This window comes from Lagopus muta, chromosome 4 (genome assembly GCF_023343835.1).
Source record: "Lagopus muta isolate bLagMut1 chromosome 4, bLagMut1 primary, whole genome shotgun sequence".
Taxonomy (NCBI): Eukaryota; Metazoa; Chordata; class Aves; order Galliformes; family Phasianidae; genus Lagopus; species Lagopus muta.
Genome location: NC_064436.1, coordinates 65,025,925 through 65,039,813, shown reverse-complemented (window position 1 = coordinate 65,039,813; position 13,889 = coordinate 65,025,925). Strand labels below are relative to the sequence as shown.

The 13,889-nt window shown below is 36.5% G+C and overlaps 1 protein-coding gene across 2 annotated transcripts in view; it reads right to left on the bottom strand.

The window, feature by feature from the left end:
• LOC125692128 (spondin-2-like) overlaps nucleotides 1-13,889 on the bottom strand; it is a 57,022-nt gene that overhangs the window by 35,904 nt on the left and 7,229 nt on the right. Inside the window, exons 1-2 of one of the 2 annotated variants that reach the window (XM_048942248.1) lie at nucleotides 10,000-10,042; nucleotides 8,849-8,909 (exon numbers count right to left, since the gene is read on the bottom strand). The exons of the other annotated variant lie outside the window; for it this stretch is intronic. Coding sequence (XP_048798205.1) covers nucleotides 8,849-8,909; nucleotides 10,000-10,027 — 89 coding nt within the window. The 5' untranslated portion in view covers nucleotides 10,028-10,042. Of the gene's footprint in view, nucleotides 1-8,848; nucleotides 8,910-9,999; nucleotides 10,043-13,889 lie in introns of those variants that run through there. 2 annotated transcript variants of the gene reach the window in all.

Below are 13,889 nucleotides of genomic sequence, written 5' to 3'. Positions count from 1 at the left end.
ATGAAAAGTCTGGGCAGAAGAGCACTGAGGGACTGAAGGTCACTAAGTGCTTATCTCCTGTAAGACATAAGCCAAAGAGCCACAAGTCTCTCTATTCAGATTCAATTCCATGTATCTTGAATTCTTATAATCAGGCTCAAGCCTATCTTTTTCACATCCCCAGATACAGTACTGTTGCCCACTGGCAAATTTCAGACATTATCTCAGCTTTTCAGATGACATTTCCACAGATTATTATGCTGCAAAGCCTTCAAGTTGTAGTGTTCATGGTCTCTCATGTGGATATCATCCAACAGTTAATCCCTTCTTACAGCCTCTGAGGAATTCAAAATATCAATAGAATAGCCTGGAGTAGGTTCTGGAAAATTTCTCAAGTCCCTGCAAAAAAAAGAAATTTCCACCAAACCATCAGCAGTTTTTCCTGTTGAATGATGGCATTTATTTCAGCAAATGGAAATGAAAAAAAAATTAGAAAGATAAACCTGAGTTTGTATCATCTTATGTTGATGAATACCCTAAAAAGTCTCATGATTTAAAATCTAGATATGTTTCATTTACAACAGTGTTAGAACCATAACTCTATCCAGTCACATAAAGATTGACCTCCAGCTGAGTCCTGCTAAGACTAAAACTGAGACTAAGACTTGATATATCTAGGCTCCATATTAATTAATTTCCTTTTAAATACTGTATTCTCTGTATTGTTTTTTTCAAGTGTTTGATACATTGTTGGGACTAGAGTTTACTGGAATGTAGAAGATGCAATGCCTATTGACACTGCATATATTTAATCATCACAGTTCTCCCAATCTGACTGCCTTTAACGGGTTTCATGTCTGTGCTACTGTCAGTAGGAGTGACATAGTTTACACCATCAAGGTATTTAGTGTTGCCCAAGCAGTATATATATATATTATTTATATTATACTTTTATATTATTATTTATATATTATACTTTTTATATTTCTCCTGCATGAAGCCTAGTGATATTCAAAATTCTTCCTGGTCCTTTCTCAGACCCCCTGGCTGTGGTTTTCAGTCTTTCAGATTCATTATCAAGTATTGATAACGTGATTTCATGATGCACTGCACTGTCCATGTCCCACCTCACACTTTTTCCAACATAAGTGGCAATCTTGAGTAACTTCTTTTCTAACCGTGCAGTATGAAAGTTTGAAAAGCATGTATGACAACTACTCATATACAATATTGGCATTTTTAAAAGTATTTTTCTAATTACATAAGAGTTTTGCACAAATTGTAAAATTATTCCATATGAATTTTCTGATCATACTAAAGTATCTACTAGCAACAGCTTTGGTCTGCTAGTTTTAGGTGAATATTTCTCCTAATTTGCCTTTGAATATTACACTTGCACTTCCATCATTCTGCAGCACGGTAATTTTATAAGGGATCACATCATGGTAATGATTTCTTTTTCTTCAAATTATCTGGGATTTGAGCCCATGATACTATACAGAGAGCATTATCTTCTTCATTCATAGGTCTGAACTAAATTCACAAAAGTTTCTGGCCATCCCCATAAACTACCAGATTCTATTCACAACCATTTTTCCACTGATTTCCTCAATAACCTATAGAAGCTTTTCTAAATCCCTTAGAACTTGATGTATGTTAGTTACAAGGGGTTTCATCCACCTCTTTGTAAGCTTTCAGATATTACACTTTTGCTGACTTAGTGCTGGTGAGCTATTACACCACAGTCCGAGTTACTTCTCAGCTGCAGCTATATCTTTCAGTAATCTGCCAAAAGACATAATATTGAAAAATGAACATTTTCATGCTAGCTTCATGGAAGAATATGTCTTCAGTCATAGGCAGAGACCAGTGAATCTCTATTAAAACTTTATGGCATTGAAAACTCTCAAACTACATGTAAGATTTCTTGTGAGTTCAAGACTGCATTGAAAATTTCAAGGATCAACATTAAGCCCTCTTTTGTAGGCATATGATTCCATCTTTTTTAATTATGGAAACATTCTGTGTTCTTGTTGTTTTACAGACTATATTAGAATCTATGTCTACCTTCAGCTTCACTCCAGGTGTTTCATTTCCTTGGTTTCCCTGTCTGTTGGTTCATGGGCTTCTTACTAAGAGTCAGTATTTGTCCACTGGCTCCTAAATGAGTTTATTATAGATGAACAACACTTGGCCTCATTTCTCCACTCTCATGTTGCTTTTTATGGGTGTTCTTGGCATTTCATTGCATCTGGCTCCATAAACCAATGGCAACTGAATACAATCATTGCTCTAACAGCATGGTTGCAAACACAGAAATGAAATAAATAGAATTCTGGAAAAGTTTATTCTGAAAGACTCTTAGTCTTCTAAAGATACACTGTGATTACTCTTCCTTTGCTAGAGATTTTCATAGAGATTGTTACTTAGCTTTTTCTTCTTGAGATAACATGGTTGTAAAGGATAAAAATGTTATTTTCCCATGTATTGTGCTTTACTAAAGATTGGCCATTTTTCTTTATTCCTTTCTCCACATTGTTTCCCATAAAAAGTGCAACATTAAAATTATGCCTTGTTTCCCTTTTTGATTTTCTTGGTTTAAACACTTGTACACTGAATTTATTATCCATGTCATTATGCTTCTATTAATCATAAGTTTGATATTAATTCACAATTTGGTCTTTTACCCGGCCTTCAGTATTCACTATTGCGCAATTCTGAAAGTAATCTCTTACGTACAATCCTATCCTAGAGAAGTATTTTTGATATATTCAGAGTTGACACATTCATTTTTGGCATCTTGTATACGGGTGCAAAGACAGCATCCTCCATAATCTCACTAGGAGTGTGTTATTAAACAGTCATGATCACAGGTCCAATTCCAATAGACCACAAAATTCCAATTCCAAGCTCTTTAGATACTTTTCCAAAAATTGTGCCCTTCTCACGTTTTCCATCATTTTCATGTCTTACTTCTTCACTGTCTCTGTGCAGGTTGCACTCCAGCTTGCCCCTTGCTTTCACACTTGTAGAAGCACAATTTTACCTAGAAGGTTATCATTCACTGAGATCTGAGACTTTCTAGGATTTCTCTTAGATTTATTTTCAGTCTAATTTGTTTCTGTTTACCACTTTTTCCTACTTTGCTGATGTTTTTCCTAAATTGAGCACTTTTGCAGTGCTTCGATTACTGTTTCCTAGCCAATAACATTAACTTGTTAACTTTGTACAGCTTAAAGTAAGCCTGATACAGGTTCCCAGCTAAAAAAATCTAAATTCATTGAAATGAATTGCAACCAACCTGCCAATTATATGGTAAGCTGCATCAAGTACCATCAGGTCCACTTTTGCTCAGTCTCTTGAATATTTTCTACATGTTTCTAATATATTTGTCCAAGAGAATTTTTTTCTCTTCCTACTGTAAGTAGATACACTGAAATCCTTTAAAATCACTGTTTACCATAACCTTCTACATCAAAACCTTCTTCTCCATTACTTTCTGAAGAGGTTAACAACCAATCTGATACTCTGAATGCTTACCATCCCCTTTTATCCCTCCATTCAATCCAAATGTAGAATGTTAGTGGATGAACATATTGAATGCATTTTCAGTAGGCAGGAACGTTGTCAAAGGAGACATTTCCCCTGAGAGATGTCCAATTGATGTTTACCTGGTTCCAGTTAGAGGCTCGAACCAGGAGCCAGGATGTGATCTTCAGCACTCCGGCACAAGAATTTTAAAATGAGCAATTGCTTCAATTGTTCCAATTTTCAATCATTCCACTTTGGTCTGCAGAATTGCCTACAGCAGTCACCATCAGTGATTCCAGTAAGGAAAATGTAGCTCTAGCAGTCTCCAACACATGTTAAATACAACATAAATTGCAGAAGGCAGCCAATTTCACAAACTAGCTGAGATGCCATTGTCCTTTGTGCAATAAGGTTACTTAGAACGTGTTTGCAATTTCATTTTTAACTCTGTTCTATTTTTTATAATAAACATATTTAAAATATTTAATTTTTTTTGCTTGTTGGTAAAACTGACTCATTCCTGATCTTACACGTATTAGGCTTTTCATTTCTTTAAGTGTGGAACTCCCTAAAGCCAGGTTACTACATCACTCATGTACTGTTCTGCTTTCAACACAAAGGAAGTTCACCCATTTTCTTGCACAAAAACTTGTAGGCTTCATGATGGTCATTTCCATTTGGGAATAGATATCTTCCTCTGAGCAAAGTTAATCACAGGCTTCTTAGCAGGCAGGAACATAGCAGATCCTATAATAGTCTAGCATTTATACAGTGTCCAAAGAAAAAACACATTTATGTAGAAAAAGAGAAAAGTTGCCATAAAATAGATCTCCCATTTCTCCAATAGAAAAAGACTCTACTGAGCTCTGGGTTTTGTCTTTTCTATCCTTTCATCTGCTCAAAAAATAGAGAGAGACCATTAGGCTTAAGAAAGTTTATTCAACATTACTGACTGGATAATAACGGAAAAATGTTTCAAACTCCACTAAGAATAGAATGAATCACAGAATCCTAGTATTACAAGATGGAAAGGGCTGCTTAATTCGTGTGCTCTCTTCTTTTGATCAAGAGACAAGTCTTTGCAAAGCAAAATCAGATTCTTGGATATTAATACTGAGCTGTTTAAAATGCAGTACCTTTGAAAGCTTTTTTCATGACTGATATTAAAGAATCAAATATCTTTTCTTTAACACTATCTCGTAGGGGCTTTTTAAAGCCAAACATAAATTGAAGCCTTACCATCAAGGATTATATTTATGCTACATCAGTAAGTAAAAATCAGAATATTTTTGCTATTAAAAGAAATGATACATTTGTTTATCTACACACTCCTTTTGCTATGCAAGTGAAAAAATACAAAACTATGAAAAGTTTATGAGTAAAACATTAAAGCAAAGCTTGTCTTTCTTTTTAGTTTTGTTTGGTACAGCGGAAGAGAAAGGTCTGAAACCCTTGTGCTGTTAATTCTGTTAAGCAGATGTGTTCAGTCATGATCTCCCACTTCAAAGGCTGTTCCTACAATATTTATTTATATAAATTGCTGAAAGTTTTCTAACCGCCTTGTACTTAGAGCTACTGCAAAATACATTTTTAAACATCATAGGAAAGACTAGATGAATCATTTTCAGTTTTGCTAGTTCCAAAATATGTCATAATGGCTTTAACAGTGAAAGAATCTCTGGATTACCTCTGGCAGGGGAAGGGGACAGAGGAGGGAAGATGCTAGTTTTTTTCTTTGTATTAACATCAGTGGAATCATCTGGAGCTCATCAAGGATAGATTTGTTTCTAGTATAAGCATTTTGAAACATGCCTTATAGACAGTATAGGAATACTTATTTGGAGCATTTTTCTCCCACCTCTACATCATCAACAATAAATTAGACCCCTAACATGGTTGCAGTTTCTTCCTTACAGCTGCCATGTCCCTGTGACTTGTCCATCCAGATTCTTTCTTACAATATTTGTCAATATCAGTAAGCACCATAATTTCATATTTCATGATAAAATACTCTGCAAAGAAGAAGAGCAGTATAGGCAGCAGGAAACTGACAAAACATGTTTGCCTCATAAAGCTGCCCTGTTCTTCAGATACATCAGTTGATCCAAGACAAATGTTGGTATAAAGTATTTGAACTAAACTGTAGCCTATTGTGTACAAAATAAAAATAAACTTGTGGTAGGACATAGCTGGTGCCATAGTGCTGGGAACCAGAATAATTAAATATTCCTCTAATCACATTGTCCTGTTAAAATTTCTTTCTCGGAAAAATATCCCACCCAAACTGAGGATTTTGAAATCTTTGAAATCCTACAGAATTCATAGTACTGGAAGAAAGCAGATACTTTGCAATGGTAGCCAGGGCTTCTCCATGACACAGTAACATGGGTCATTCTGAAGCTGCTCTTCTGTCCTCATCCCACATATCTGGCCCAAATTCTGATTCAGAGAGAACATTAAAAACAAAACAGAATCATTACTCCTCATTAATCCATGAGGCTCAGAAGCATTCCTCCTTCTATTTCCCATCTGTCAATACCCGATTTTCCTGACAGTTTCTTTCAACACAGTGGCCAGCAGACACTGAGGAATTGCTTTTATCACATTCTTCAAGAGAAAATATCAAGAATCTCCCCTAGAAAATTCTTATCTGCATATGTAGATAATAAAGAACTTCCACGACCTGTGTGCTATACCAAATTATCCAACCTCAAACATAAAGAAAAAGTAACAAAATCCTGCTATCACTGATGTCATTTTCAAGATCTGGAACTCGTAGAATAGCTGAGGTTGGAAGGGGCTTCTGGAGGTTATCTACTCTAACTGTCCATCCCAAAGCACAGTCAGCTACAGTAAGTTGCTTTGGGCTATGACCAGTCTGGTCCCAATAATGGAGACTTTACAGCCTTTCTGAGCAATATTTTCCCTTGTTTAACCACTCTCACTAGAAAAAAAAGGAATTTCTTTCTTATGTATTTCCATTTGTCCCATTGTCTTTTTTTTTTCTAGTCGGCAGCACAGAGGAGTGTGGTTCTGTCTTCTTTACATCCTCCCATCAGATATGTATACACATTGATAAGACCCTCTCAAGCTTGCTCTTCCTGAGGGCAAACAAAACCAGCTTTCTCAACCTCTCCTCATGTGTCAGATACTTCAGTCCCTACTAATCTTTCTTAACATTTGCTGGACTCTAAGATGTCTCTGGGGTACTGGAAAACCTGGCCCTGCACTTCAGAAGTGTCTCACCAGTGCTGAGAAGAATCAGGCTTAGCAAATTCAGGTGTTTTCTTGGACAGAGATCCCAATCCATCACCTAAAACAAGGGCAGTAACATATTCTGTAGCTACAGTTCTGCAAGTGGAGCAGGAACTCTTCTGAAGTCTCATCATCCAGCCTTCACTATCATGGGAGTCTCCATTTCTCACCCTGATAAACACAGGGAGTTCCTCCTTGACTGCATTTGAGGGTTCAGGCTTTTGTCTTCACATGATGTCTGAGAAGATCTGATTGATCTTTTTCTTATTTTCATTGCTCATTTATTTGGTTATATCTCCTACAGCAGTGTATATCTCCTGTAGAAGGAGGCTTGTGATTTTTGCCTCTTACATCTTACTTGAAGGTACTTGAGACAAAGATCTCTGCAGAATACAAATCTGCTGATTATGCTGCATATCACTTAATGGCAACAGGATGTCCATGATGTTGCAATTTCAAATGCATGTGTTCACTCACAAGACCAAAATAGTACTAAATTCAGATTATCTAACCAGCAACACTGTCTAAAAAGATCACTCTCAGTCACAAGCAGGCACCCCATGACATAGCAAAAATTGCCAATCATACTTTCTGATTCCATTTTTTTTTAAAAAAACAGCTGTCTTAATTGCCTGCAGACTTCCTCACAGTTGTTGCTGTTGCCTTCTCTGACCTTGGTTTATAGAGTCTAGACACCATAGAGTCATAGAATCATCAAGTCTGGAAAAGACCTCCAAAATCACCTACTCCAACCATCAACTCACCCTCACCATGCCCACTAACCATGTCTCTCATTCCCACATTTGCACATTTCTTGAACAACCCCAGGGATGTTGTCCCCACTGCCTCCCTGGCCAGCCTGTTCCAATGCATGGGCACTCTTTTTGATAAGACTTTCTTCCTAATATCCAACCTGAGCCTCCTCTGGTGCAACTTAAAGCCATTACCTCTTCTCCTATCAGTATGAATATGAACATCTTCTTAGATGTTGCTTCATATAATCTTATTGCGTCCATATTCTCTTTATTTTGATGTCTCATTGATCCCCGATCATATTTCTAACCCTGGCTGTGTTGCTAACCTCAAGCACTCAAAGATTATGAGTGAGTAAAACCATCCTGCAGTTCAGCTTAAAATGATGAAGTCTAAAAATATATGCATACAGACATTTCATTTCCTGGATTAAAGCCTCTAGGCCATACTGAGGTCAAATCTTCAAACTGTTTATGCAAACAGGAAGACTATAAATATATCTGTTTTAATAAACGTTTATCTATTGCCTTCCTTTTAAGTGAGTGGACAATGAGAGTCATAATAGTGACTGTGTATGATATTTAAAGCCATCAACATTGCCATTTTCTTGATGGGGTGAACAGTTTGCTGTTTTTTCCACAAGGTTTTCTTGTTTTGGTTTGGTTTGGCTTGGCTTGTTTTTTTTTTGGGCCAAGCTATGATCGGCAGATAATGTCAAACCAATTTTCATTTAATTCAAATGTGATGAACACTAGGTCATGTTACAGAGATGGTGAAATAAACCTACAGATAGGATTTGCTTCAGACAGAGGAGAAATGAAATACACTTTATGGTAGTACCAATGTTTATCTATGCAGGTGAGGCACAACAGCACAACCATTCAATAGCACAAAAGCTGAGAAAGAACTGGGACACAAATTAAAATGAAATATAGGAGTGTAGTTCATTTTAGAAAGTATTACTAGTTAAACAGTGGAACTACGTTTCATTTTTCCACCATCTCAAACTCTAACCATCATCATTTGTTAGTATAACTGGATAGTCAGGTTACATGCTTGGATGTTTCTGGCAGTTTTGCCATCTCAAATGCAGCTTTCACATGCGACATGGTCTTCCTGCACTTGAATGATGATTAACCAAATGGATGCCATCCAATCAACAAATGGAAATGATTATGAATCCTTCAAGGATGTACACATACACATAATGATAGCTATGTTGCCAATCTATACTGAGTAAGAGCAAGATCATTATTTTTGTAAAGTGGGAATAGAGTTAATATGGTAAAAAAAAAAATCCTGTTTTATTTCAGGATATATGGATTCTCACCTGCAAATTCTCCTGGATGCTGTGCAGAGCACTAGATATTGACTGGAAAAATAGCCAGGCACTGTAGGAGAAGAGGTGGAATACATTATCAGAAAAAAATAATTGTAAAAATAATCACATATTCTTCAAGGACATCAGCTCAAGTAACTACAGTTAAATATATTAATGTACCTTTTAGTCCTATTAAATGTTTTTGGGTATTTAGGAGCCTAATGGGATGAAAAGATAAAAAAAGGAAAAAAAAATGAGTTTTTCATTTAATATAAATAGTGCAGAAATAATGGAACTTTCCATTCACAGTTTTCCAGGCAAACGCTGAAAAGGATTATAACAATCACTGCAAATCAGTGTGCTTTCAGCTACTGGTATTCTGATTATGCAGTCATTGTTATACTCTATCTTTACCTAATCTAAATGGAGATAATTGCTAACAAAAAATATAGGGCCATCAGTACAAAGGCTCAAACTTATGATGATAATTCAGATCTGCGGAGAGCAGGAATTTAGTTATTCCAGATATCTTGGATCTAATCTGAGCAAACGCGTGTCTTAATTATGGGAGATGAAATACTATGAGGCATCTTCATTCCTCTCAAATGCCACTTCGATTGCAATTGTTTCTTAGAGGGCATCCTGTGCTGATCCTCTTAAATAACATCCAGCTCAGAGAATCACCAGGTATAAAGGAAAAAAACAGTCTTTTTGAGCTACAGCCACAAAATGATTTATGAGCTGCAATAATGAAGCATCATAAATCTAATTTTTTGTCCAAGCCACATTCACAACCCTGTATTAGGTGACCAGACTCTCAGAATTATGCCAGGGAAGTATTAGCCATTTCAGAATGAGATTCAAAACAGCCTGCTCTCTGGAGAGGGAACCATCTAGAATGAAGCAAGAAGGACTATGTAAGAGCACATCCAAAGTCCTGCCTACAGAAAGGTTCATCGTGATCTTAGGGATCATTTACTGAGCATAGCTATTGCTGTCATTTCTCCTTAAAATAAATAAATAAACAAATTTAAAGCAGAGGTATTATTTTCTCTTCTTGTCTAACAGGAGCAAACAAGCCCACTGCTACTCCACTGTTTGTCTCTCTTTATAGCCCCTATGTGGTTAATCTCTTCAACCAGGATATAAAGGGTACATACTCAGTTTTTCTCCTCCATCCGAAGACATTTCAAATCATATCCTATGAATTCTCACAAGAGCATCTTCAGTACAAGACAGTTATGAATCAGTTACATTCTCCACAGGTTGAGAAACTCTATTGCAAAAGAATTTTAAACAGAACAAGATGCATTGGAAGAGCAAAATGAAGAAAATGAGAGTAATTCTTCAACCTGCTCTACAAGACTATCACAGGAATGGGACATTGTCAGCTTCCAGTTTCAGTCCCATTTTCCTTATTAAATAAAGAGGCACAATTATAGAAACATCACTCCTTTGAAGAAACAAAGTGCAAAATCCATGTCATTCATCTACATCACCCTGGCTATCATTGAGATAATATTTGAAATTAGGCAATAGAAATATCCATTATCAGACAACTTACAGAATATAACACAGTTCCTACAATGGGAGATGACCATGGCCACACATTGTTGAAGAACCTGCACCCATCTCTTCAACCTTCACTTTGTAATAGAAACCGAGCTGCCATGCAACATAAAATTAGGCTAAAAACCAGTGGTTAAGAATAAAGAACTTTCAAAACACTGAAATTCAAGCACATGTATTACTCAAGTAAGTGGTTTCATCTTTTCTTTTATTCCCCCTTATTTAATGATATTTTCACAAATATAATAAGAATCTAGAGATATATTTTATTGTATTTCTAAGTCATATTAGCTTAAAAAATAAATCTAAGAACAAAAAAGCTTCAATTTTTTTTTCAGACCCAATAAAATCTTGATTTAACCAATTAAAACTGGAAACAGACATTCTGACCTCAGCTTAATTAAAACTCTCTGCAAGTTATATAGTGAAAGACTGCTGGCTCTAGGTAGTGATTGTTAAACATATTCTGTTTTTTCCATAAAAATGTAACTTAATTTTCTGTATATGGTTTCAATTTGTTCAACAGTCTGTATAAATTACCAGTATTGCATTTCGTTTTTCCTGAGGAAAATATAGTTGAATTTCATGTCAAGAAAAGTTGAGTATTTTTATTCTTTTCAGTTCTTTACCCCACCCTGTTCAGCAGAGCTGCAGTTTTTCCTTTTGTATTTCCAAGTCAATGCCATCCAAATACAGGCTTCTCTTTGTTGCCTTTTTTATGTCTCCTAGGAGCAGTAATAATCCTCGTTAGCCCTTGCACAACCCCTAATCAAAAGGAGTGGATTATTTAGGCTTACACTTCTTTGCTGTCACTCTCTTCCTCACAAAACATCAGGATATCTCAGAGATCAGGAGAGGAGCAGGTCCTCACACTGCACAGGCACTGCTCTAACTCCTCACATCCAAATCTCCTCATTCGCAGGACGCTGAGAGTTCTGACCCTTGAAATTCTTGAGGAAACCCATTGATAGGAATGAGATTCCTGAGGTGCTGAAAGGTAAATATGTGCTTAAGTGCTTTGCTGGATAATGGCTGAAATATTCAGCACTGTATGGGGCTAAGATCCGGGTAATTCCCTATATTTTTTACACCAAACTCCTTCACGTAACAACACAGAGATCAGGAATTCTAGGTGGAATAAGAAAACGTGATCGGCATTTTACAGAAGTTAATAATTCAAATAAAATGAGTGAATAAATGTAAGATGCTGTCTTATGCCTGACAGTTAGGGATGGCTGTAAATCAGAAACTTCTCATAATTTCAGACATGCAGAGTTAGGACTACAGTTCAAATTGCATTAGAAATTAATGTTAACTCCAAAGTTTTAGTGAGAAACATTCATGAAGTGAGAGGTTTAGTTTGGAAGTATTTCCACATTACGCTCTTTCATTACATAAATAAACACCTTTGATTTAAACTTTTTCCCTCAGCCAACCCTCCAACTGTTCATTTTTACAGAACTGGACTGACGTGTCAGCTGTGGACACAGAGGACACATTAAGACAAAGGTGCTGAAGGTACAGATGCCATTGGACTGCTAATGGTAGGTTAGCAAACAGTGCTTGGGTCTGTGTCAGAGGATTGTCTCTGGCATGACAACAGCAACTTTGAATTCAATTAACTCTCATCTCCACTATCTGAGTGGCACATCATTTCTTTGACTCAGTTTGCTGTTTTGTAAGTGAGGTATAGCAGTGCTGATTCCTCTCCACCTCAGAATTTCAGGGCAAAATCATTATGAAAAGGGGACAGGCAGGAAAACGAACACAGTTTCCCATAAACTGACTTAATTACCTGAGAAATATGGCAAGAAAGACTTGGCTCATGAGGGACCAGAATTGAAACCTGCTCCTGCCAGCACAAAGGACCAGCTTTTCTGCTTCCTTATGTTTTATAATGTCATGTTTATGTGAAGAAATTAGAAATTGGTTTATTCATGCTGGTAGCATTTTTCACTCACTTTTCACAGATGTAAATGATGGCTCACAATTGAATGGAAAATGAGGTTGGCCATGTGCTTCTGCTCTGAAATACAGAAGGTGTTTGAAAATTTCCACATTTCGTGGAGGCCAATTCAATAACTAAATGCCTATGTTCTCAATCCCTTTCATGCAGGTAGGTAGGTACATGCATATTTGCCTATGTATATTTATGGGGAGAGAAAAGATGGATTATTTCTAATCAAGAACATCAACATCTGTCAAGTAGGTAAATACACACTGACCTCAGCAGAAGAATCAGTATAAAATTTTCTAGCAATCATTTGCTAGTGTTTTATTTCACTTTTTTAAGTGGAAAATGATTTTACACATACATCTTTCCTTTTATAATACCAAAGCTGTTACTGGTTGTTGTTTGACTGTTCTGTTACCAGCTCCTTTGATTTCATAGAATAATAGAATAGAATTATAAAATCAGCAAGGTTGAAAAAGACCATTAATATCTAGTCCATCCACTGACCGATCACAAGGAACGTCGAGCTCATTGCTACTTTCTACAATACTGTCTGTGATCACTTTATGGCTGAATTGATCCTTTAATTCAGCAGGAATTTAAAGCCAGGTAGCATCATTATCACCACTTCAGTTTTAAAATCTCCATGCATTACATGTCTGAAACACATGTACCCAAACTTCACCTCCGTCAGCTATCCATTCTGCTGTATATTTCACAAATAGTCCTCCTCAGGGGATCTAGGACAGGGGAAAGGGCTGGGACAGTCACATCTGTGGTTATTGCAACGTAGCAAAATGAAATGTAAGGGAATGAAGAGCCATTTGAGTCATGCTGAAAATTATGAGTTGACCACCTGAGCCTATCTGACCCTTTGAAAAATCTCCCCTCCTGCCGATTTGGTTTTCAGTAAAGAACAATTAAAAAATACATATTTGCAATACTGTGATTACAATAAGTAAATAAATAAATAACCTGTCAGGCCTACTAGTGAAATAATTCTTATCAGAATGGATTTACTCCTACCAACCCAGCCCTCAGGTGCCTTGACAAAATGTTGGTTCTGCACTAACCAGACTGCTCCTGGACAGTAGCTGGGAAAGCAGAGCGTTATTACAGCACAGGGAAAAATTACAAACTAATGGAGATTCTTTACCCATAAATTAAATATAATGAACTAATTTCATCCCTAATATAAACTCTTGAATACTAGGATTAGCTTGATCATGTGTTTATGTCTTGAGGAATCTAGTTAATAAGAACAAAAAGAGGATAATGCCACACTTGATGTCAATTATGTACTGGTTATGCAGAATGCTTTCTAGAGATTTTCTGCTGCAGTTTACTTTTGAGAAATTATTACTCCAACAGCTCTGCCAGGGCTGAGCACAGCTTAGATTATGTGCTATGGACACATAAACTAGACCTGCCTAAAGACAGGTTTATGTACCTGGAGTACTCCTCTTGCTTGTACTGAGGTTATTGACTTCAGCCACAGCACAAGAAATGCTCATGATTTGGGGTGAA